Source organism: Schistocerca piceifrons, chromosome 2 (genome assembly GCF_021461385.2).
Source record: "Schistocerca piceifrons isolate TAMUIC-IGC-003096 chromosome 2, iqSchPice1.1, whole genome shotgun sequence".
Lineage (NCBI taxonomy): Eukaryota > Metazoa > Arthropoda > Insecta > Orthoptera > Acrididae > Schistocerca > Schistocerca piceifrons.
The window spans coordinates 924,428,413-924,454,031 of NC_060139.1; the positions used below are offsets into that span (position 1 = coordinate 924,428,413).

At 43.4% G+C, this 25,619-nt stretch overlaps 1 protein-coding gene across 1 annotated transcript in view; it reads right to left on the bottom strand.

Moving 5' to 3' along the window:
* LOC124777396 (dehydrogenase/reductase SDR family member 11-like) overlaps positions 1-25,619 on the bottom strand; it is a 63,880-nt gene that overhangs the window by 20,509 nt on the left and 17,752 nt on the right. Inside the window, exons 2-4 of the mRNA XM_047252788.1 lie at positions 17,414-17,576; positions 15,473-15,602; positions 2,890-3,019 (exon numbers count right to left, since the gene is read on the bottom strand). Coding sequence (XP_047108744.1) covers positions 2,890-3,019; positions 15,473-15,602; positions 17,414-17,576 — 423 coding nt within the window. The remainder of the gene's footprint in view (positions 1-2,889; positions 3,020-15,472; positions 15,603-17,413; positions 17,577-25,619) is intronic.

Consider the following 25,619-nt stretch of genomic DNA (forward strand, 5'->3'; position numbering starts at 1 on the left):
AAATGGCTCTGAGCACTTGGGACTTAACAGCTGAGGTCATCAGTCCCCTAGAACTTAGAACTACTTAAACCTAACTAACCTAAGGACGTCACACACATCCATGCCCGAGGCAGGATTCGAACCTGCGACCGTAGCGGTCGCGTGGTTCCAGACTGTAGCACCTAGATCCGCTCGGCCACACCGGCCGGCTATGTACACTGACTGGCAAGTGTTGCATGTGAGTTCATATGTTCCTGATCTGTCAAATTTATCAATGGGTGTTTCTTGTGTTCTGATCTTTTTCTGTGTTATGTTCTCTGTCCTGTATCCTATTTGGAGTCCCTGTTTCTTCAATATGTTGCCTATTCTATGAACAACCTTTTAATTGTAGGTGAGTATGTGGCATTTCGTTTTGTGTGTGTGTTGTTGCTCTTCTGTGTCTTGTGTGTGTCATCATTGTTTGTGTTTTGTGTCGTTCTGTGCTGGGTGAGGGTTTGTGTGTGTGTGATGTGTTCATTTTTGTATTGTTTTCATACTTTTTATTTAACTTGTGTACCATATGGGTAGTATAACCATTTTCTACTGCTACTTGTTTTATTGTGTTTAGTTATTGTGTGTAGTTCTGTTTGTTCTTGGGTGTTCTGTTTAATCTGTATAGTATGAATCTGAAGTTTGCATGCTCATGTGTCAGTGTGTGGTTTGATAGGTTCTGAATGATGGTGCTTGTGGTTGTCGATTTCCTGAATATTGTGAAGTTGTGTGTGTTGTTTGTATGTACTGTGAGATCTAGAAAGTGTAGTATGTTGTTAGTTTCTGTTTGTAATGTGTAGTTGATTTATGGCGTAATTTTTTTTATTTCATTGTGTAGCTGTTCTATGCGTGTATGTGATTCATCAATCAGGCATATTACTTTGTAGTTTTTTTGCTTTATTATGTGTCTGAAGATCATGTTTTCCCGGTTGTTCATGAATATGCTAGCTAGGAGGGCGCTGATTCGTGATCCCTTTGGCAGTCCTTCGTGTTGAGAATAAAATTCTTTGTTGAATACAAAATAATTTTGTGATGCTATTGTCATGAGTATGGTAGTTACTTCATTGATGTGTATGTCTGGTGTGTTCCCTTGTTGTTTTAATCTTTGTGTGATGATGTTGGTTGTTTCATTTATTGGAATACATTTGTACGTTGATGTGACGTCGAATGATATGAAGGTTGCTGTGTCCGGTATGTGTATGTTCTTGATTCTGTCGATTAATTCTTTTGCGTTTTCCAGATTCCTGTTGTTATCAATTGTGTACAGTTTTTCAGTAGTGTGTATGTTTGTTGGGCTAAGTGGTAGGATGGAGCATTTCGGAAGTTAATGATGGGTCTTAATGGGATATTATCCTTGTAAACTTTTGGTAGGCAAATTATGGTGGGTGCAGACAGTGAGAGGTGCCTTGTGTGAGACTGCCTCTGGAGCACAGTTTGGATTCTTATATCCATACTGGTCGCTGCAGGGGGATTCTCCAAAACGGGTCGAAGCCTGCAACCTCTATTGACACAGTGGGGATACTTAATTTCGACTGTTCGTTGTGGTACATTGGAAACTGAGCACACCAATGACAAGATGATACTATGGGAAACTCAACACCATCTAGAACAGGATTGGGGGGAAGGATATGGAAACTCCTAAGCACAGGCCTTCCAGAGGTTGGGTTTGGTTGATATGAGGGCATTATAAGTGATAAGGTGATTCTGTTTTGGGGTGGGCATCCTGATTTGGCATTCTTCAGGCATTTCAGTCTGTCTTCTGTTCGGTTGAGCCTTGTATTCATCCCAAGGTCTACTGTCATTTTCTGACAGCGTCAGATTCCATTCCATGTCCGATGGTTTCTCTTTCCGCCCAATGTCCCGATTTTGTTCCTGCTACCTGACCTACACTTGAAAATATAACATTGATTCCACCTTTGCAGTTAAGTTACTGCGGGTAAAAGACACCACATGAGCCATGGGTGACAGCAGATGGCCAATGTGGATGAAACAACAGATCTGGGGTAGCTGTCAAGTTACGGTTTTACCTGCAGAAAGATTATGGAGGGAACAGCGTCAGAACGCAGGTTAAGCTGTTCTGAGTGATTTCATCATGGGAAATAAAATGGTCAGTTCCCCGCTACAAGTGTAATTCCTGAACAATGTATACGTCATACCAGTCTTGAGAATTTCTGTTATGTGTGGAATACTAGCAGGGAATAAAGAACTACTGTTACACGTATTTACTGTTTGATAATTTTATTTACTAAACATTGTCTCCCGACTGGAGGTTATTTCATTACATTTCTTGGGAATATTCATTCTTTCAGGGAGGTCAATGAAGCAAGGCACCTCTAGGGACCTCTTAAGAATTTTGGAACGCAAGAGGGAGTTGGAACACAGGAGGGAGTTAGTGGTAGGATGGAAATAAGAAGACGGACTTTGTGTGGGTAACTCAGCCAGTATGAGTTCTGTTGCCGAAGTCAGGGTTTCAGGTTCGAGACGAAACTCTGAGCATTGCATCAGACAGACAGAAAGTCTTAGTTGGGCATACAGTCTGCTACAAAGTGGAATTGTCGTCTGTGAGATTGTGTTAGTAATGATTCTATTAATTAACCTCTTACTTTTGTCTTGAAGCCTGAATTCCTATAATGTCTTTTTTAACGCTGTGTTATCTACAGAGTAATATGCCGTCTGGATATAAATCAGATTTTTGGAGTTTCCATGACTATTTCCATTATTTAACAGCACTAATATTCCTTTTCGGCAGTTTCCATACACATTTACTTGCTTAGAAAAATCTGCATAATTGAGAAGTATATTTACTTGACCACAGAATCAACAGCTCAATTTCTGCTCAGAGTCTTTCAAATGTATTAACATAATGCATCTGAAACTTACCCCACATCGTATCTTGCTCTTCCTGGCAACCAGGTCTTTCCTCAGCCCTTCAAGCAGGGTCTTGACAGCATGCTTACTGGCATGGTACATAGAGTACAATGGATCAAGTGGCATAATGTGACCAAATATACTGGAAACAAGAGAAAGAAGCAAATTGCTACTGTCTGCACTATATAGATACAGATTTTATACTGTGTAAGTCGACAAAATTTAGCCACCATACGAGAATAATTTTGACAATTCATAGTTCACTTACTTAGTAAGGGATAGGACTTTTTTGCTGAGGTTATTGAATTATTAAGCATTTATTGGTTGATACTGAGTAGCCTTGTACTAACATTTCTGTAGAGGTGCATGCTTTGAGTGTAATTTCGCGCTGGCTCTGACAGCGGGGCGAACGTGGGACATAGAACACATGCTGCACGTAGGTAAGTTTTACAGCTCTGAAAAGAGGATGCCGAGCGTTTACGGCCTAATAATGCCGCCCCGTCGTGAGGCTGGTAGAAAGGGGCTTCTCGTTATGGACTTGTGATCGCTAAGGAGCTGAGGGTGAGATGATGGTAAAACCGTAAGTCCGTAGTGATAGGATGTTACAAGTACTGCGACTTGCCTTTCTTAACACGAGGATTGCACATGGAATGCCTGCCTCAAATGCGGGCTAATGGTCGCAGAAAGTTCTGAAGCCAGGTATCTGGGTGTATTCCTGACAAAAGACAAAAGACGGAGAAACGCATCTGATTGGCTGAATTATAAATGGAGGAGGTATCGCAGTTTGTTTTAGAAGTTTCTACTGAACTGAGTATGAGCTGCACGAGGTTCTCTGATAGCTTCTTGATCTCTGGAGTGGTAGGTGTTCAATTTGTAATTGGGCTGGTGATTGGCTGTATGGAGAGTGCGAGCTACTACGGACGAGAAATACTCATTTGCGAGCTTCGCTGGGTCGAGAAACCATCTGCGACGTGCTACGGTTTCTCTCTATGCGCGAGATCGGGAGAAACACACTGGTTGCACCGGGTGATCACAATAATTTTAGTTCAAAGCCTAGTAAAACTAGATGGCTTGAGCCCTCACGTGCTTCTGCAAGAAAAACAAAAGACAGATATCACCCAAGCACCTACATACCATCCCCTTGGGGTTCCGTAAAATGTGGTTGGACTTACTAACTGAATTGGCTACGTTAGGTCTTAGGGGTGCCAACCACATTCCGCTGCACTTTCCCCAGTAATTTTAAATTAATATTAAGTTTATAAAAACCAATTTTAGCAGACAGGAATAATTTTTGGTGAACACAACACAATTTTAAATAATTGGAGTTTATTTTAACTTGTTCTGGACAGATTTGACTGAAATACTGCTTAGTGTTCTTGACTTGACCTCACATATTTACCGAGTTAGTTCAACAGCGCCACTCAAATATTAATCACAATTATTCAGCAATTATTCACTTAATGTTTCTTTTAAAATATCTGAAATCCCAAGATGAACAACGTTCCGAGCGGAGAATACTTCTCCGGCCGGTGTGGCCGAGCGGTTCTGGGCGCTTCAGTCTCGAACCGCGCGACCGCTACGATTGCACGTTCGAATCCTGCCTCGGGCATTGACGTGTGTGATGTTCTTAGGTTCGTCAGGTTTAAGTAGTTCTAAGTTCTAGGGGACTGATGATCTCAGATAGTCAAGTCCCATGGTGCTCAGAGCCATTTGAACCATATGAGAATACTTCTCGAAAAATAATAATAAACCAAACACAATTCGAAGTCCAACCGCAAGCTGAAATCACTATGTCCCACAGCGGTTGTTCAGAGTCGAAGTTCGACACGACTTCGCGGTACGAAGTTCAACTCTTGCGCGAAATTTTCACAAGTCTCACAAACGCACCACAGAGATTTTTCAAAGTCCAGCAGCACCCAACTGCTGAAAATCACAAGTTCAGGCGACTCCGCGGTCCGAAAATATTGTAAGTCCAATTCGTGCACGGATTTTTGCGAGTCACATGTGCTACCCCTTTCAACTCAACTGCACGTTACCACAGAAACTTGTCGTTCTTAAAAGACCTCTGTTTGAACACTCTGAAGTCAAGTCAAGTTTGTTTGCACATAAAATTTACTCTTACCCTTAATATAGATACAATAAAATGCATGTAACACTTCTATTCAGACGTAAATTTTCAGCTGCATTCAGATTCTTCATCAGAATTTGTGTACGAGATCTTATTCTCATATTATTAAAATTAAGGTCTTCTTCATATAGAACTTTTCATTGTTTAAAATACTTTAAATGCATAAATAACTGATATTATTATTGTATTACCTATTTCCTTATGTCTACTTTTCCGTGCTGCCGCTATCATTATAGTTCCTATTTTTATTTATCAAAATTCTGCATTTATAATAACGAAAACAGCATTCCAGCGCCTCATCTGAATTTGTAAAACATGTAAAAAAAGTTACATAGATATCTTAATACAACTCATTCGGACCTTTTATTTGACACCTCGTTCGTAAAATTTTGCCAAAGGGTCTCCAAGATGTCCAATTTACAATATTACTTAGTTATTAAAATATTTAATTTATTATAATTCAAAAACTACCAGGGCAAGTGGAGGCGCGTTTATATGAGCACATCCGGCTAATTTTCTGCTTTAAAATGAGGCTACAAGCTCCTTTGTGCCACATTGGAATCAGTTTTTATTTATTTCTACATCATACATTCACTTTAGCTCTATGTTAAAAGCGGCTCGGAGAAAGCCCGCCATGAGCCAGCGTGCCGGCGTTTGAGTTTCCCCATCACGTGGCTGGACGCCAAACTGGCCGTACTCATTTTAAACTAGTGCCGTCTGTCGGTCAGTGCCGAAACTAGGAAGATTCTGCTCCTGTCAAGACGGCTGACACACACCCATCTTAGATGTAAACACGCCAGATTCTCGACTGCCACTTTGCCGCGAGTTTTACTACAGAAACTGCAGTCTTCACATCCGCCCCGCCACAGCCTTTCACCTCACAAGTGTTCATGCTAATGACGCGAAGTTTGCTCTAAACTGGTCTCCTCGTGGAGAGGGGACAGTCTGGCGGATGTCGATAGGACATGGCTGGCTGTATAGCGACTTTGAGAGATCTCTGGCGGGTGTCCGTAGGACGCACTTCACTAGATAGCATTTAGAGACATTGCTGGCAAGGTGTCAGTAGGGCATAACTTCACTGGACAGCGTTTCGAGATACTGCTGGCAAGGTGACGAAGTACAGTCTCAGCATTCGAAAGTGGTATCATTCGTCTCTCTGTGAGCAAAGATTCGACCCTGTGCTTCTTTGTAGAGATGGAGGCAGTACGAAGTACTCCTTACTATCGCACACTTAAGGCTCTGCTCCTGGCCTATGAGCAAGCACGGATCTTACTCGTGTCAGGCTCTGTACGAATGTGGCTTCTACCTAAAGAGTATGCAGACGCCATTTGACGCCCCCTTGCAGTCAGAATCTTTAGCTGCGCAAAGCACTTCGTCTGTACCACCACTGGTAGCAGCGCCCATATCACCACTGCGGAGCTGCTCTTCTTTAACAGCAAATATGTTAAGTACCATTTGTTTCATCGCAGAGCCCTTGCTGCTAGTACCAGCAAGGGTAGAGGCTTTCTTAAATTCGATGTTAATTAATATCAACCACTTAACTCTTTGCGTCTTATAAACGGTGGCGTGATTTCGAGTCACATCATACGTGTTTTGCCAATATCAAATTTTGATTAATGAGTAGTTGTTACCGTTTTATGTCTATACGCGTTCACTTTGCATTGTTTGTTTGAGAGTTGTTTTTATAACAGACTTGTCAGAAATGGTTCAAATGGCTCTGAGCACTATGCGACTATATTGCTGTAGTCATCAGTCCCCTAGAACTAAGAACTACTTAAACCTAACTAACCTAAGGGCATCACACACATCCATGCTCGAGGCAGGATTCGAATCTGCGACCGTAGCGGTCGCGCGATTCCAGACTGTAGCGCCTAGACCCGCTCGGCCACTTCGGCCGGCAAACTTGTCATCAGCATCCAGTAGATTAGAATTAGATTTCAAATACAGACCTTCATTAAGTTACAGTGGAGTATTGTCACAATCTTGGGAGATAACCTACACGTCACCCGCGGTTGCAGATTGTCAATGGCAGGGCTAATTTAATTCACCTTTTATGTGTGAACAGACCGTTGCGATCACGACATTGACGGTCATTACAAATAAACGAGCGCAGTTAGAGGGGGTAGTGCTGGAAACGAAATGACAGCACCTTTATGAGTACAGGTCTGTAATAATCATTACTTTCTATTCCTGAAACACAAAAACTTCAGTGTGATACTCAACATGTCGCAGAATTCTTCCGTAGCAATCACGGGAATGAAGTAGAGTATTAAGTGTGAGGAGTGTGTTTCATACAGGGTGAAGCGAAATTCGGGCACTCGGGCTTAGCACCGCGACTCCTTGCATGCCGGAGATAAAAAAATGTCTGTCACCAAATTTCGTCCGGCGATTACGCCGGCAGAAAACGGACGTTAAAGTGCGGCTATCTGGCAACACTGTAACCACATATATGGTAACAACCTCTAACAGCATATATTAATCGTGTCGTACAGTTGGTGCAATGGATAGAGCTCTGGGTTAGCATGGAGGTCGCGGGTTCGAACCTGGGTTTGGGCGGATTTTTTAATTTCCTAATTTCATTCTGACATTTCATACTGTAACATACACCATTTCTTAGGCCACATGTATCCTAAATTTACAACATTTTGTAACGTTGAACGTAACAAATACGTGGTTAGACAAATAAGAAACAGACAGTTGAAACAACTGACCTGTCATAAGACAGAATAACTACAAAATGGTAAAGATGATAGAACAATACAATAACACAACATATGCTTATCATTTACACTACATGTAATATGAGCGCTCAGATGTCGCACATTAGCAACCAGTGACAATAATAATGTCCAAATTAATGACCGCATGACCTTCACAACAAAATACTTCGTCCTCAGAACAATAGACGCTCAAAGCGACCTCCCTGAACGTCCAAACGCTGCGCAACCCGCCGTATCATGCAGCTCTGGACCCTTGGCAGAAAATCTGCATCCACAGTAAAAAGAGCAGCATCAACACGCACTACCAATTCTTCCATATTCGTCGGGGGAGTAAAGTACATGTGCTCCTTCAGGTGACCCCACAGGAAGAAAACCAGGCGATTTAGGACAGGTGAACGCTGTGTCTGTTCTGTCCAAATACTGTCTCACATTAATTCCAGAATGTGGAGGTGTATGATCATGTTAGAACCGTGTCCTCTGCCAAACGTGTAGTGAAACATCTTCCAGCGCATCGGGCATATAGTTTGAGGAATGCATGATACCTCCGTGCAGTCAACTGGTCAGGCAATGTCTATGGACCTAAACACCTGTCACCCAAAATTCCGGCCCAGTCACTGATAGGCCGGCTGGAGTGACCGAGTGGTTCTATGCGCTTCAGTCTGGAACCGCGCGACCGCTACGGTCGCAGGTTCGAATCCTGCCTCGGGCATGGATGTGTATGATGTCCTTAGGTCACCTAGGTTTAAGTAGTTCTAAGTTCTAGGGGCTGATGACCTCAGAAATTAAGTCCCATAGTGCTCAAAGCCCAGTCACTGATAACAAATTGAACTTGATATCCACGGTCCCAGGTGACGTACAGGTTAACTTCACACCAATGGTAGGCATTGTGCATATTTGAAGACACCCTCAAGAGTGAATGCTGCTTCATCCGGCCATATTACGGTGTTCACGAAATCGTCGTTGGCTTCCCGTTCTTGTTGGAACCATCCACAGTATTCACAAAGCACGTTGCTAGTCCTACTGGTAACGTAAGGCCCTAACCAGATGTAATGGACCTGAACGAGGCAAGAATAATACTTGATACTAATTTATGATGCCATTGGAGAAGGATACAAAGAAAACAGGTTTTAGAATCTAGTAAACGAAGTGGTGCGAATAAATTCACCCCCACGAAGTGGCAAGAGCTGCTTTGAAAGCTGACCAATCTTCCATTTCTACGATTGTAAAGGACCCGCTTCAGTCGTTAACGATTAAGATGCCAGGTACCGTACCACCTGGACTAAATTTACCAAATTAAAAACGTATGCCTCAAACCAGTATCGAACCATTGACTTCCTGCATACTAACCCAAAACTATATCCACCGCACCCACTGTACAGCAAAAGTAACATGTGCTGACAGAGGTAATTACCATTCATGTGGTTACAGTGTTGCCAGATTGATACTCTTTAACGTTCTTTTTCTGCTGGATGTACTCACCGGACAAAATTTTGCGAGAGACGTTTTTCTATAGCTGGCATGTAAGGAGTCGCACTGCGAAGCCCGAGTGCGCGAATTTCGCTTCACCCTGTAGATTCTCACGCAGGAAATGTCACACCAGATGTGCTGTAGATTGAGTTCCTCAGTTAAGTATTTTGTTGCTGAATCTTACGAAAGTTAGTTTCAGCTCTTCAACATGTTGTTAGTCATAACAGTGAGGAAGTCATAGTTTTTAGCACTACTGGGCGATGGTTTTGGTGAACATCATGTTAATATACAGATATGACAAAGTGCTTGGCGCTATACAGAGAGAAGGTAATGAAGATCTGTAGGTTACAAAAATTTTGCGCCTTCGTTTCTATAGTTCGAGTGAACACATGAAAATTGAATTCCTTGATTTTTAAGGTAAATATTCCCACATAGAACAGTGAAGGTGTCTGAGATGAGAGTTTTCTCTATGTAATGGACATAAAACCATCTGTCATGCGTCAGATGACACCTTTGTAAGAGAAAGAAGTTTTAATGTGCCATCGACATCGATGTTACAAGGGACAGAACACTAGTTCAATTTAACAAGGACTGTGTTATGAAATCAGCGGTGAGCTTAAAGGAATCATTCTGGCTTGGGACTTAAAGTAAACCAACAAACCACAGGAAATTTTCATGGAGATCGCTGGTCGGCGGTCTGAAATCCACACCTCCGGTATCTTTATCCACAACGCCGTCTCGGGCAATACGGATTTTCCTGCTTCTGTAGATGTATGAGAATTGTATGTGGTGACACAAAGTTACTTTCACAGACGCTGTCTTTTAAAAGGAAGCGGAAGTGATTCCGTTGTAACGATTCCCTCATTCGGGAAAACCGGATATAATGCACCAAAGTTTTTTTATTGCTGTAAATTGTCTTATGCAGACTGTCGAACCAAGAGTCAGTTTTCATGTTCGTTAGTAAAACTAACCGAAAGCTAACTTTTGGTTAAATAAAACAGTCTTCCGTAATACACGCGCAAATACAAGAACTTCTAGAAGTTTTCCAAACATGAAACGTTGAATGGAAATCGAGTAACGAAAACGCCCAGTAATAACAAAATATTATCGCAACGGCTCTTTTATTAACTGCGCAGTTGTTACACTTTCCATTAAATACAAATAAAGCTACGATTCACACATACACACACACACACACACACACACACACACACACACACACACACACACATATATATATATACACACTCGTACCACCGCCGCCGCAACCGCCGCCGCCGCCACCACCTCCAACAACGACAATAACAGCAGCAAATTACAACTGGTGTCAACCATTAAGTGAAGATGACGGAAGTAAATTCAACAAAGAAAAATTAATTGCAAATTTTCAAGTGTAATTTTAACCCAGTGCACATTATGTTAGAGTCAAATTAGGCTTTGTGCAACAATAGATTTTAAGCTGTTTTGTAATATGAGGATGTTTCAATAACTTTCGTAAAAAAAAGGAAAAAGTGTGCTTCTTAAACAACTCACCTTATTTGTCGACATTTTGTACTTTGGAGGATACACCGCTTGCTCCAGCGATCTTCCAGCCTTTCCATCCCATCAGAGAAATAAGTTCTGTCAAACTCCGTGAAACACTCATTAAATGCAACTATCACTTCTCCATTTGATGAGCATTTCCTCCAGTGAGCCAAAGTTTCAAGTTAGGGAACAAGAAGAAGTAACTTGGGGGTTAAGTCTGGTGAATAAGGTGAATGATGAACTAATTCAGTTATAAATTCACTCTCTGTTGCCATAGTTACCGCTGATGTGTGGGATGGCACATTATTCTGCTGAAACAGCACTTTTTGTGTCCAGAATGAGGTTTCCATTCAGCAACCGAGTGTGCGCTGTTGTGAAACTTCCTGGCAGATTGAAACTGTGTGCCGGACCGAGACTCGAACTCGAGTCCTTGGCCTTTCGCGGGCAAGTTCTCTACCAACTGAGCAACGCTAGCATGATTCACGCCCCGTCTTCAAAGCTTTACATCGGGCCGTACCTCGTCTCCTACCTTCCAAATCACAGAAGCTCTCCTGCGAAACTTGCAGAACTACCACTTCCGTTTGCACTATTGTGTGCGAACCTAGGTCTTTTTGCAGCCATCAGAAGTTTCAAACGATCCAATAATAAAGCATAACAGGGTCCGGTTACGTTTCTACCTTTTTACAAGTAATCTATGAAGATTATTGCTTGAGAATCCCAAAAATATTACCACCAGTATACAAAATAAGGTTCGTTATTGATTTTGAAAAGATATCATCAAAATAAAACATTGGTTCACACCGAGAACATCATTGTCTTAAAGATAGACTTCAACAATCCTGGAGATTTATTTCATAACAAATGCCCTGTGCTTATTTTGCATCAGTTCTGGCATGCAGTGTGTAAACGCAGAATGTATTTGTTTACATACCGCAGTAACAAGACACATTTCAGAATGTGGTGTCACCGCCAGACACCACAATTGCTAGGTGGTAGCCTTTAAATCGGCCGCGGTCCGCTAGTATACGTCGGACCCGCGTGTCGCCACTATCAGTGATTGCAGACAGAGCGCCGCCACACGGCAGGTCTAGAGAGACGTCCTAGCACTCGTCCCCAGTTGTACAGCCGACTTTGCTAGCGATGGTTCACTGACAAAATACGCTCTTATTTGACGAGACGATAGTTAGCACAGCCTTCAGCTACGTCATTTGCTACGACCTAGCAAGGCGCCATTATCAATTGCTATTTATCTTGTGATGCATGTACCGTCAGACCGATGTTCATCAATTATGGATTAAAGTTAAGTATTCCAGAAGCTTCGTACCTTTTTTGCTAGTCTCTATTCCTTTAACTGTTCCAGACCTCACGCCAGCCTACGTGAGCTTAAACGCGTGCCTTTCGGCTATCTCCTAGTGGCTTGGCTGTCTTGCCAAGTCACAACACAGAAATAAATAAATCATTCAGAAATCAGAGAAATCTGGTCAGTTTAGAAATTCAGGAAGTAATGAGTCATATTTCTCTTAATGACGTGAAAGGAGGTCACTGCGCTTAACGGATGACGAAACTACATAACGTGACATCATGAAGAAACATAAAGCAAAACAGGAATGTTTCAACTTATTATTATATGTAACATCGTCATTGGGATCAAGTGATCTAAATGCAGGAGCCACCGATACGAATGCCTGTTAAATCGTAACAGCGCTTGCCTGAAGACATTCAGTGTCTTCTATAATGCCAACTTGTTGATCCCAACCACTGAAAAAGCGCTCAAGAATAATTAGGCGGACTAGCATATCGACTTCGCCATACAGCCATCCACAATTACACCTTCGTCCCTTGGTATATACACTGATGAGTCAAAACGTTATGACCTCCTGCTTAGTAGCTTGTCTACGCACAGGACCTGTAATTCGAGTAAATAACGCGTCGGTGATTTGCGTACGCGGTGATAGCGCTCAATAGTGACCCAGATTGGCTCCACATGATTTACATCAGGCGAATTTGGTCGCCGAAACATTATCGTGAACTGAGTACAGTGCTCCTCAAACCAACACGGTTCCAGCCCCCAGACACGGGTTATTTTACTGATACAAGTTGACTGGGGAAGACATCAAGCATGAAGGGATGCAAGTGGTTCGCTGCTGTCAGCGTGTCTTCGATTACTAGCACATGTACCAAGCAAGCGCAGGAGAATGTCTCCCATAGCACAATGTTGTTCCCACTAGCTTGCGTCCGTGTCGCGCTGCACGTTTCGATCCGCCGTTCACAGCGAAGGTGGCGTTTGTGCAGATGAACAGCGAGCTAGTGTAGCAAAAATGTGATTCATCTGAAGAACCGTCCGCGGCTCGTGGTTTGCGGTAGCGTTCTCGCTTCCCGCGCACGGGGTCCCGGGTTCTATTCCCGTCGGGGTCAGGGATTTTCTCTGCCTCGAGATGACTGGGTGTTGTGTGTCTTTCATCATCATTTCATCCTCATTCACTCGCAAGTCACCGTAGTGGCGTTAAAGAACTTGAGGAACGGCGGCCGAACCGCTCCGCGAGGGGTCTCCCGACCACCAATGCTATACGCTCATTATTATTACCTGAAGAATCGACACGTTTCCATTGATCCACGCTCAAATCCCTATAGTTCCGTGCCCACTGCAATCGTAATTGACGATGTCGTAGCGTCAACATGTGAACATGTATGGGTGGTTTGCTGCGGAGCTCCATGTTCGACAATATACGGTGAACATGTGCGTGCACCCGAATCGTGGTCTTTCCGCAGAGATGCTACAGGTCACCATCTATTCTATTTTACAGAGCAGACAAGCCTCCGAACCCTAAGTTCTGTGAAGAATCGTCGGCGCCCAACCATTTAGTGCCTAGTGGTAGACTCACTGTCCTTCCGCCTCTTTCTGTAGATGCTGACGACAACAGCGTGTGAACATTTCAGCAGCTTCACCGTTCTCGAGATACTCGTTTACAAGCTCTACGTAATAATAATCTGCCCTTTTCCAAAGTCGCTTATCTCAATGGATTTCCCCATTTGCAGCCCATATCTTCGCTAGGTTGATCCCCAATACATTTGTTACCGTGTCATGCGCCCGCAAAGCCACCTGGCGGCATAGAACGTCACGGTGGACAATTGTCATAATGTTTTGGCTGATCAATGTATGACTGTGTGTCTCAAGCGATCTATGGTGAAATTATCACATGACGCTAGTTGCGGAAGAGATAAATTTTGGTATGTAATTCGCTGGAGGAATCCTAATTCAATGGACCAGCCACGAAAACCATAACTTACAAAAAGCTCCAACAGTCCCAGACAAGGGAACCTCCCAATCACACCCCCCTCAGATTTAGTTATAAGTTGGCAAGGCGGATAGGCTTTCAAAGTCTGAACACAGATCAATCGAGAAAACAGGAAGAAGTTGTGTGCAACTATGAAAAAAATAAGAAAAATATACAAACTAAGTAGTCCATGCGTGAGATAGACAATATCAAGGAGATTATGAGCGCAGGTCCCGTGGTCAGCGTGAGCAACTGCTGAACCAGAGGTCCCGTGGTTAGCGTGAGCAACTGCTGAACCAGAGGTCCTTGGTTCAAGTCTTCCCTCGAGTGAAAAGTTCACTTTTTTTTATTTTCGCAAAGTTATGATCTGTCCGTTCGTTCATTGACGTCTCTGTTCACTGTAATAATTTAGTGTCTGTGTTTTGCGACCGCACCGCAAAATCGTGCGATTAGTAGACGAAACGACGTGCCTCTCCAATGGGAACCGAAAACATTTGATCGTAAGGTCATAGGTCAACCGATTCCTCCACAGGGAAACACGTCTGATATATTCTATACGACACTGGTGACGGCATGTGCGTCACATCACAGGAATATGTTGTCGACCCACCTAACTTGTACACTTGGCGAATGGGTAAAAAGATTCTTCTACCTTGCCCGATTTAGGTTTTCTTGTGGATGTGATAATCACTCCTATAAAGTGATGAAAACATGAGTGTTTGTCACATAAACTGAAAATAAAAAATTAAACTTTTAACTTGACCTCTCGTTCCGCAGCTGCTCACGCTAACCACGGCTCTCCTGACCTCACACTATCCTTGATGTTGCATACCTCGCACATGGACTACTCAGTTTGTATATTTCGCTTTTTTTTTCATAGTTCCACACAACTTCTTCCTGTTTTCTCGATTGATCGGTGTTCAGTTTTCCAAGGCCTATCCACTGTGATAACTTATAACTAAATCTCAGGGGGGTGCGATGGGGAGGTTCCCTTGTGAGTATTGCTTGTGTATCTAGTACGACCCCTACCTTCTTCGATCAATAAAAAGCGCATAATAAATTAAAACGAGTGTCTCTTTTGGCCATCAGTGCATTTAGTAGGCACGGCGCAGTAGAATTTTGAACCAAACTCATTGTTGTACATTGCAACATATATTTGGTACACGATGAAGAAGAGTACTGTAATCCAAGAAGGATCAAGAACCTTATTACTTTCTCCGTAAAGTACCTCACGAAATGATCTGCATGTCAGAGCTGCCGCAGGTTTGAATGCAGAATTCGACCATGGTGTGGTCTTCAGGTCACCAGACACAATTATTCTAATGAAGTAACGGATGTCGATATTTATCGGATTCCCAGAAGCCTAATACAACATCTTCGCTGACTGTCACATGCTGAATGGCTGTATTCTGAAGAACACCTTTATACAGTCTCATCAGACGAAAAAGAAAAAGTATCGCTAGAAACGCTTTGAAGTGTACCTGCATATGTGGATGATGAAGCCGTCGTCGACTCCCCTGTCCAGCATGCTCTGGACGGCCTCCCTGGTGCAGATGGACAGCCCCAGCACGTTGACATCCAGTATGCGCTTCCACTCGGCTGTCTGTCCAGCTGGGAACAGAGTGTACCGCCATGATAAGTCAGCAACAAAGCTAAGGACGAAGACTGTATTAAAACCGTGTTAACTGATTCATCTTTCGAAATGGTTACACCATTAAAGTTACTGTCCCTGTAAATAATGTAGCCACGCAGCACTGTCATAATTTAAATTGTAGGGACTGAGCATCATCGTTGAAGCTTATTCCGTAATCCTCGTTGAAAGAAGTCGGATAAACTGGTGGTTGAAATGGTTCAAATGGCTCTGAGCACTATGGGACTTAACATCTGAGGTCATCAGTCCCCTAGAACTTAGAACTACTTAAATTTAACTAACCTAAGGACATCACACACATCTATGCCCGAGGCAGGATTCGAACCTGCGACTGTAGCGGTGGCACGGTTCCAGACTGCAGCGCCTAGAACCGCTCGGCCACACCGGCCGGCGATAAACTGTTGTATCTACTTCTTCACCTCAAAATATTATCAAACCGCGGACGCTGGAAACTGTCTTTCATAGGTCATAACGTGTAAAAGTTGGAGGATGTCACATCTGGACTGTGCAATGGGTAAGGGATTTTGATCCTTTCCAAGAATGTGGCAAATTACCTGCCAAAGATTCTTGCAGTTGGGTATTACCACTGTGAAATGGGATCGTTTCATGTTCTTGTGTAACCTCCTCCTTCTTTGATGTCTTTATGATTGTTAAAAGTGAATGTAATTCTAGCTATTTATAAACAGCGGCGTTACAGAAAATCAAGAACTACATCATTTTCGTTCCAGAAGTAGTCACAATGAATTTTTTTGAGCTGGCTGCCGTTTGCACTTAATTATTATTCGGCAGGAGCTAAGTCACTGGTACCTAGACTTTTATTTCATTATGCATCATAAATACGGGATACAGAGTGGTCAGAAACAGTCTGAAAAGCTTTTAAGGGTGTTGTGAAAAGGATACAATGCTTTGCGCTGTCTCCAAAATAATAAGCTTTGAGGTTAGCAGAGCAGGACGTTGATCGCGCGTATTCAACCGGGCAGCCAGATACAATCAGTGTTAGTTGTTATAGCATAGATGACAGCTTATAGGACTGCCCTGTCTTCGGCTTTGGTTCGATCTTTACCACCGTCCCTTGTCCAATTTTTGCGTCGCTTGTGTGTGTGTGTGTGTGTGTGTGTGTGTGTGTGTGTGTGTGTGTGTGTTTGCCAACTGAGGAATTCCTCGTGCTTATTTTTCATTCAAATTCCGCGAGCTCTGAACAATAGCTACGTGTCCTATCGTTTGTCTCAGCAGTGTGTTTCTGTTTCAAAATGGTACCGCCTCATCTGCCTGCCTGTGCACACCTAAGGCTATTGTTTTGCTTCGGTTACGTGATGTACAACTGGTCTCACGAGCTGGCTCATCACTATGTACTGTCTGTGCTACTTCGTCATTGGACTGTCTCATCTGCCACCTGGGAACATGTTAGACAAGTTTTCTCAAGGCACCTTACGATCCTTTTAACTGTTGTACCTGCTACCTCTTTTCCTCTTTCGACATTAACTGAGCATTTTGCATTCTGTGAACTGAACAATTCTTTATCAAAAATTGTGTCAATATTTTGTGAGAGCTTTGCTTCTTATGCTATATGCAGTTGTATTACGCGGGATGAATAAGACATTCAGCCGTGGCAAGAGAGAAACAGAAAGCGTATAAGAAGTCTTTTCAGCACAATATCTGTCCGTGCTTTACTACCTGTCCACATAAACCTCAAATCCCTTTCCATGTTCTTTGTCGTAACATGACGTGTCGTGGTTCTTTCTTGAATGGAAGAGAACTGTGGCTCACTTACTTGACGGAAAACTCTCTCTGCAAACGCCAGCGTTGTTGATAAGGACATCGACTCCTCCTAAATTCTCTTTGATCCATTTGAAGGCGCATAGAATACTCTCCTCGCTGCTAACGTCACCCTGCAATGGATACAGCGTACCCGGAGCATCCTTCAGTTCTAGAGCCTGCAAGAAATAAATGACAGGTTAGTAGAATCTGCACAGGATAGCAGGAGGAAGATCAACTTTGCCATCAGGAGAAAGATCACGATTGTCATTTAACTAACTTCCACTCTACACAAGTGAATGTCATCAGTACAGGAACAAAGAAGCCGTTGCCACGAAGGGTGAAACTACATCTGTATCTTTCCCGAGAATGGCGAAGTACATGAACACATGTAGAATCATTTAATTTTTTCACGTATATAAAGAAACTGAACGTAGCCATTCACTGTTAAGCTTTTACCACTAACTAATCGGATTAAAGCACCAATCAGGTAAGATTCAAAAATTTACATTTTCAGAATTCTTCAAACAACTTAGAGCTAATCAAAATGAGAAGTCAACAATTTTGAGAACATCACTTAGTGTTCTGCTAGCTGTTATACCTTACCTAGTGCACCAGAAACTACAGTTACGGAAAAAATCGCAACACCAAAAAAATGATAGAAGTAGAGTACTGAAACTTCCGAAATACGTTTGTCTATGTAACATATTTAACTGAAAATAAAATTAGAAGGAAGGTCAGATTTGGCCGTAATTTTGATGGTCTATTAACAGCAAAATCGATTTTTGATCACATAATGATCATCTTCAGTGCTGGAAGTTAAACATTTCACATAGCGATCAGTAAATAGGAAAAGACCATAAATACACCTGAGTATAAACCAGCTGTTGCTAAGAACATAACTTTAGCATAGAAATTAAAGCTCGTGGGCACTGGTGTAACTAGACATAGTAATGGAAGCTATCTTTCTTTATTCGTGTCAGAGGTACACAAAAATGAACACATACATACAGAGAAAACTATACAGTATTCGCCCAAAATTGTGCAACTTTGATAGCATTGGGTGCTGCAGACGTTAAGTCCTTCATGCTACCGCTGGTTGGGCATGAGTTATATTTTAAGAGATGCCGGGTTGTCTGCAGTTCAATTCGCACAGTGTTGTGTTGGCAGTTGGCAGTTGGCAGTTGGAAGTTCCATTTAAGGAGATGGTCCTTCGATCTTGCTACTTCGGTCCGTAGTCTGTTCAAGGACTGCCAGATGACCCACTTCTCCATATGTCCCGGCGGCAGGGATTCTTGTGGTGTCATCCAGTTTGACAGGTGTTGGCATCTTTCTCTCCAATTGGTGAGTCAGGTAGCCGCAGCTGATCCTTCTAAGGGTTGTGAAGTTGTTAGGAATCTCTTCCCAGACTTCAGTCTTGGCTTGGCAGGTTGATGTGGATGTGAGGTCACTGTATGTGATTTATGCCTCTCGATGTTAGCGGCGACCTCTGTTCTGATGTCACATGGAGCAATCCCAACGAGTCATTGAACTTTGACTATGAGGGTTGGCTTTAGGCAGCATGTAACAATCCTACAGCTGTCTTTTAAGGCTACATCAACCTGCTTTGCATGCACTGAGTTGTACCACTCTGGGCTGGCATACTCTCCTGCTGAAGTCGCTGTTTGCTGTGATTGTTTCATAGCTTCTGTTACTGCTAATAACTAGACACAAGCGCCTACGAGCTTTAATTTGTACGCTAAAGGTATGTTCTTACCAACAGCTGGTTTACACTCAGGTGTACTTGTGGTCTTTTGTTTCTTATTCACTGATCGCTATGTGAAATGTTAAACTTCCAGCACTGAAGATGATCACTATGTGATCGAAAATCGATTTTGCTGTTAATAAATCAACAAAATTACAGCCAATGCTGGCCATCCTTGTAATTTTATTTATCATGTGATCGTTGTGCACACAGCACTCTATGGAGTCGCCAATCAATAATATTTAACTCAGTAACACTGTGGGATCACAGGTTAATGTAAGCTCGAGATACGCCATTCTAAATGCGAAATTCTGGTACATTAATAAACCGTGTAACCGCTACACTGTTGAATGTAAGCATTCAAAAGTGCATGTATTGCATCGTGCAGGTGCTGTAGGACAGCTTGCAGGCTTTAGTTCCATGGCTGTTACACTTGGTCGGTCATTGGAGGAACGGTTAATGCTGTTTGTGCATGACGCTGGAATTGTCGGCCGATGATGTCCCGTATGTACTTAATTGCAGGAAGATCTACTGATCGAACAGGCGAAGGTAACATGACGACACTTTGTAGAGCATACAGGATTACAAAAATATGTGGACGAGCGTTATCTTGTTGGAAAACATGCCTTTTAATGCTGTTCATGAATGGGACCAACGGGTAGATTCACCAGACTGACGTACAAATTTGTAATAAGGGTGCGTGGGATAACCACGAGAGAGCTCCTGCTCTAATACGAAGTCGCACCTTACAGCACAACTCCAGTTGTAAGTCTTTGTGTCCAGCAGGCAGACAGGATGGTTGCTGGCTCTAAACTGGCTTCCTTCTAACCGACACCCCGAAGCAGCACTAGCTTTCATCAGAAAACACAACAGATCTGCACCCAGCCTACAACGAGCTCTTGCTTGACACCACTAAAGTCCCAAGCGGTGGTAGTTTGGAGTCAGTGCAAACCATGCTACAGGATGTCTGGTTCGGAGCTGTCCTTAATGTAACAGATTTGTAACTTCATTGTGTCATTGTGGTGCCAACTGTTGCATGCAGCACGACGTGCAGGAGCCATACCGTGAAAAAGCTGGTCTACCCTCTCGGTTGTGCCACGTGGCCGTCCGGAGGCCCATCTTCTTGCGACAGTACATTTCTAGGACCATCGCTGCCAGCCATCATATACAGTGGCTATGTACCTGCTAGTCTTTCTGCAGTACTGCAGAAGTAATATCCAGCATCTCATAGCCCTATTACACGACCTCGTTCAAACTCAGTGAGATATTGATAACGGCGTCTTTGTCGCTTTAAAGGCATTCTTGACTAACATCAACTCAACGCTTCGAACCGCAAAGTTAACTAACGATTACGACTGTTAAGCGTGTATCTGAAGAAAACCTGTTTGCATCCTCGTAGTGCTGTTAGCGCCACTCTTAAACGAAATTTGGGTCGACATCATCTTTCACATGTCGACACATGACTACCAACTATCGTGTCACGAAACTTGTTCTCGGTGTTGTGATTTATTTGCGTCAGTCTGTAACACCACCTTTTCATCTGACCAATAACCGCAATTTGCGTAGGGTATTAACTACACTACCATATGTGGAAATTGCAACACCAAGAAGGAAACGCATGAATTCAATTAAATTAATACCACAGATTAGTTACATGGCAAGTAACAAATGATTACCTTTTCAAATCTGTACATGTCCTTTGAGCCCTACTATTCAGTATGTCGTGTGGCCACCATGCCCTGCAATGAGAGCCGCTGTACGCCGTGGCATTGAATCAACAAGGTTCTGAATACGTCCCTGAGGGATTTCCCTCCATGCAGTTCGTGTTCGAGCCCACAGATCCGTGACACCAGTTACTGGAGGACCGTGACGCACCAGGTGCCGACCAACCATATCCCAGACATGTTCCATGGGCGACATGTCTGGCGAACGTGCAGGTCATGGAAGCAATGATACCTCTCGCTCTTCGAAGAAGACCTGTACCTTCCTCGCAATATATGGCCGGGCATTGTCCTGTTAAAATGTAACTTGTGCATCTGCTTGAAGCAGAGGGAGTACCTCAGGCTCCACAACCCCCGTTAGGTACTTGCTGCTGTTCATAGTGTCCACAACACGTATGAGACGAAAACGGTTGTTGTAATCAATGGCACCCCAAATCATTACAAATGGTGTTTGTCCGCTGTGCCGCTCCATAATGTAGCCCCGCAGGTTGGGCTCACCACGGTACTGCCGCTCACGTATGCGGCCGTCACTGTAGGACACGCTGAAGCGGGACTCATCCGAAAAAATTACATGTTGACACTCAGCACCTCGGTGACGGTGTTCATGTGCCCAGTGCAGTCGGAGGAGCTTGTGCTCCCTGCACAATAGAAGCCGACGTAATGGTATGCGTGCAACCAGTCCAGCCTGCAGCAGACGGCGATGAACCATCGATGCAGACAAGTTCACACCTGTTGCATTGTCCCAGTGACGAACCAACAATGTTGATGACGCTGTACGATCCGTAATGGTCATGCGGACAAATTGACGGCCATCTCGTGCTGTGGTCATGTTCCGTGGTCCAGTTCCCGCTCGTCACTGCGTACGTCCTTCCTCTACCCACTGCTTCCACACACGCATCATTGTTGTAATATCATGTCCTGTGTGAGCCGAACTGTCACGGCATGACAGCCCCGTTTCCCGGAGACCGACCACTCTGCCCCGTTCAAACTCGCTCACATGCCGATGTGGCTCACTTTTATCGTCGACGAGGCATATTGGCACTCACTGTATTGTTTCCACCTTGTGTGACAGCTCTGCACCGACTACACTTGGCGCAACACCGACCCTGTCGGACCGACACGAGAGGGCTCTGATCGACCTACGTGTACCCCGTCTCGCTGCAAAGCGTATCGAGTATTGCTTGCACACTCGTCGCCACATCCACGAAGCGTGGCGCTATTCGGGTAATTCCTTCTCGGTGTTGCACTTTTCACAAACTACAGTGTATATCCATTGTGGCATCTTATTGCAATGGAAATGAGTGCTCTCAACCTATTAATGGTGAAAATCTTCCGCTTCAGACTAGAAGCTGTTAGTTTTCTCAGTTCCCAATTTCCCTGGAGTTAATGTCGCAACATAACATTGACAACTCTGCCACTGTCTCGGCTCAAGCAGTTGGTAGTTGTCACGTTGAAGAAGGGATACTGAAGTGTGTGTCAGTTGTTGCTCCTATTTGGCAAACTGATGCGACCATTGCCTCTTACTTTACTGTCGCCAGTAACATCGATTTATGGAGTTCTTGCGATGTAGCAAGATATCTTAGGACGTCCAGCGCTAGATAGTACCGAGCGAGGTGGCGCAGTGGTTAGACATTGGACTCGCATTCGGGAGGACGACGGTTCAATCCCGGTTCCGGCCATCCTGATTTAGGAAAATGCCGGGGTGATTCCTTTCAAAGGCACGACAGACTTCCTTCCCTGTCCTTCCCTAATCCGATGAGACCGATGACCTCGCTGTCTGGTCTCCTTCCCCAAACAACCCAACCCCAACCCAGTGCTAGATAGTTTGCAGTTTTCCTCGAAGCAGCTGTCGCAGCAGGCAACTGTGTGCTCATGGGATCGGTACACAAGAAGAGTCCGTCGACTTGTTTCGTACTGTGTGACCTGTCAGAAAGTAGTTTAGCTATTAGCGCGCTGTTTTATATGGACAGCGAACAGAAGCGGCCATGTAATGAAAATCGAGTTTACTAATATCTGTCATAGCTTCTGCAAGGATGCCTGGTGTGTTCGAGCCACCTGTAAATAACTTTTTGCTGTAAGCCGTATCATTTATTTTATGTTGAGTCCCCAAGTGACTCGATGATATTGCCGCTTTATAATTTCATTATCTTGTACTGAATAGTGAAAGTGAAGTACTTGATACCACATTTCCACAGTTCAGAGAATATTGACATTGGACCAAAATTCGCAGATGGAAAAAAAAATCGTATCACGAAGGAGACGTTGCACGACACAAACGACAGTTGCTAAACATGTGAAAGGTGACGTCTATTAAAATTTCGCTCCAATCTCGTAAGACTGGTGCTGCTATCGTCACTCTGAGGATACAAATCAGGTTTGGTTCAAATACACGCTGTAATAGTCGCAAGCGTTAGTTACATTGGAGACTGGACGTGCTGATTTCATATTAGTCAAGAACGCCTTTAAGACAACAAAGACGCCATTGCCAACATCGAGGGCCACGGAAAGCTGGGTGTTCCTTCCGCGATAATGCAGAAAGACTTATCAGGAACCTAGAAACTGCACGTAATTGCTGGCTGCGGTGGTCACGTGAATGTACAGTCGCGAGAAGGCCGGGTTCCAGACAGCCAAGTGGCACTAACAGGAGAGAAGACCTTCGGTTTATGGCTCTGACGCATCGTACTGCATCTGCGGCAGCTATATGACCAGCAGTTGACACCACAGTGACACAACGAAATGTTGCAAATCGGTTACTTCAAGGACAGCTCCGAGCCACTCGTAATGTAGCGTGCACTTCATTGGTCCCAAACCACTGTCATTTGCAATTTCAGCGGTGTCAAACAAAAGCTCATTGGATGGCAGGGTGAAGGTCTGTTGTGTTTTCTGTTGAAAACTGGTTCTGACTCGATGTCACTGATGGCCGTGTGTTGGTTTGAAGGAAGCTGGACGTTGGAACTTCACCTGGAGTTTTAGTCTGATGTGCGATTTCGTATGACAGCAGGAGCACTCTCTTGATTACCCCACACACCCTGACTGCAAATTTGTATGTCCATCTGCTGATTCGACCTGTGGCACTGTTCGTCTGTTCTTGTAACGGAACGTGCTCTACAAAGTGTCTACATCTACATCTACATGGATACTTTGCAAATTACATTTAACTGCCTGGCAGAGGGTTCATCGAACCACCTACACAGCTCTGTTATTCCAATCTCGTATAGCACGGGGAAAGAATCAACACCTATATCTTTCCGTGCAAGCTCTGATTTCCATCATTTTATCGTGGTGATCGTTCCTCCCTATGTAGATAGGTATCAACAAAATATTTTCGCATTCGGAGGAGAAAGTTGGTGATTGGTATTTCGTGAGAAGATTCCGTCGCAACGAAAAACGCCTTTCTTTGAATGATGTCCAGCCCAAAACCTGTATCATTTCTGTTACACTCTCTCGCATATTTCGTGATAATACGAAACGTGCTGCCTTTCTTTGAACTTTTTCGATGTACTCCGTTAGTCCCATCTGGTAAGGATCCCACAAGGCGCAGTAGTATTCTAAAAGAGGATGGACAAGTGTAGTGTAGGCAGTCTCCTTAGTAGGTCTGTTACATTTTCTAAGTGTCCTGCCAATAAAACGCAGTCTTCTATGTGTGTTCCTTCCAATTTAAGTTGTTCATAATTGTAAGCCCTAGGTATTTAGATCAATTTATGGCTTTTAGATTAGACTGATTTAGCACTCATATGGATGACCACACACTTTTCGTTATTTAGGGTCAACTGCCACTTTTCTTACCATTCAGATTTTTTTTTGTAGTTTGTTTTGATCTTCTGATGACTTTATTAGTCGATAAACGACAGCGTCATCTGCAAACAACCTAAGACGGCTACTCTGATTGTCTCCCAAATCGTTTATATAGATAAGGAACAGCAAAGGGCCTATAACACTACCTTGGGGAACGTTAGAAATCACTTCTGTTTTACTCAATGACGTTCCGCCAGTTACTACCAACTGTGTCGACATGTTGCCTTAGAATACTCGATCACATATGAGACGTCAACGGACAACTCCAGCGTCATCCACAAACAGCATTAACCGCCCCTGTATTATATTCCTCCCGTTTCCTGTTTTCATTTTTAATTTATTCTGAGTGTTTATGTACCTCATATATTCTGTTGTTACGGTTGTGAAATCTTTATTTTATTCTGCTTCTGCATCACTTTCATCTCATGAACTACTTCCTCTTAATCTTCTCAAGCACTGATTTTATTGGAAACGTTAAGTTAATGTAAATTGTTACCGATGTACTGTTTACAATTTAAGTGTTAAAGTTATTCCTGGTTTGCTCCCCTTACGTTTATATACTATTCAATTTTTTAATTGTATTACCTCCCCGCTATCAGTGATGCCATTTTCTTGGTTTTTTTGCCTCAGTCTATATGAGTAAAATGGTTCAAATGGCTCTGAGCACTATGGGACTTAACAGCTGAGATCATCAGTCACCTAGAACTTAGAACTACTTAAACCTAACTAACCTAAGGACAGCACACACATCCATGCCCGAGGCAGGATTCGAACCTGCGACCGTAGCAGTCGCGCGGTTACGGACTCCACGCCTAGAACCGCTCGGCCACCGCGGCCGGCCTATACGAGTAAAATCTTTTCCTATGTTATTTACAAATATTGTAACTTCTTTGACGATGATAATCGTTTAAAGTCTGATGATGGACTTCTACCCGAAAACCACTTAAATAAACGAATCAATC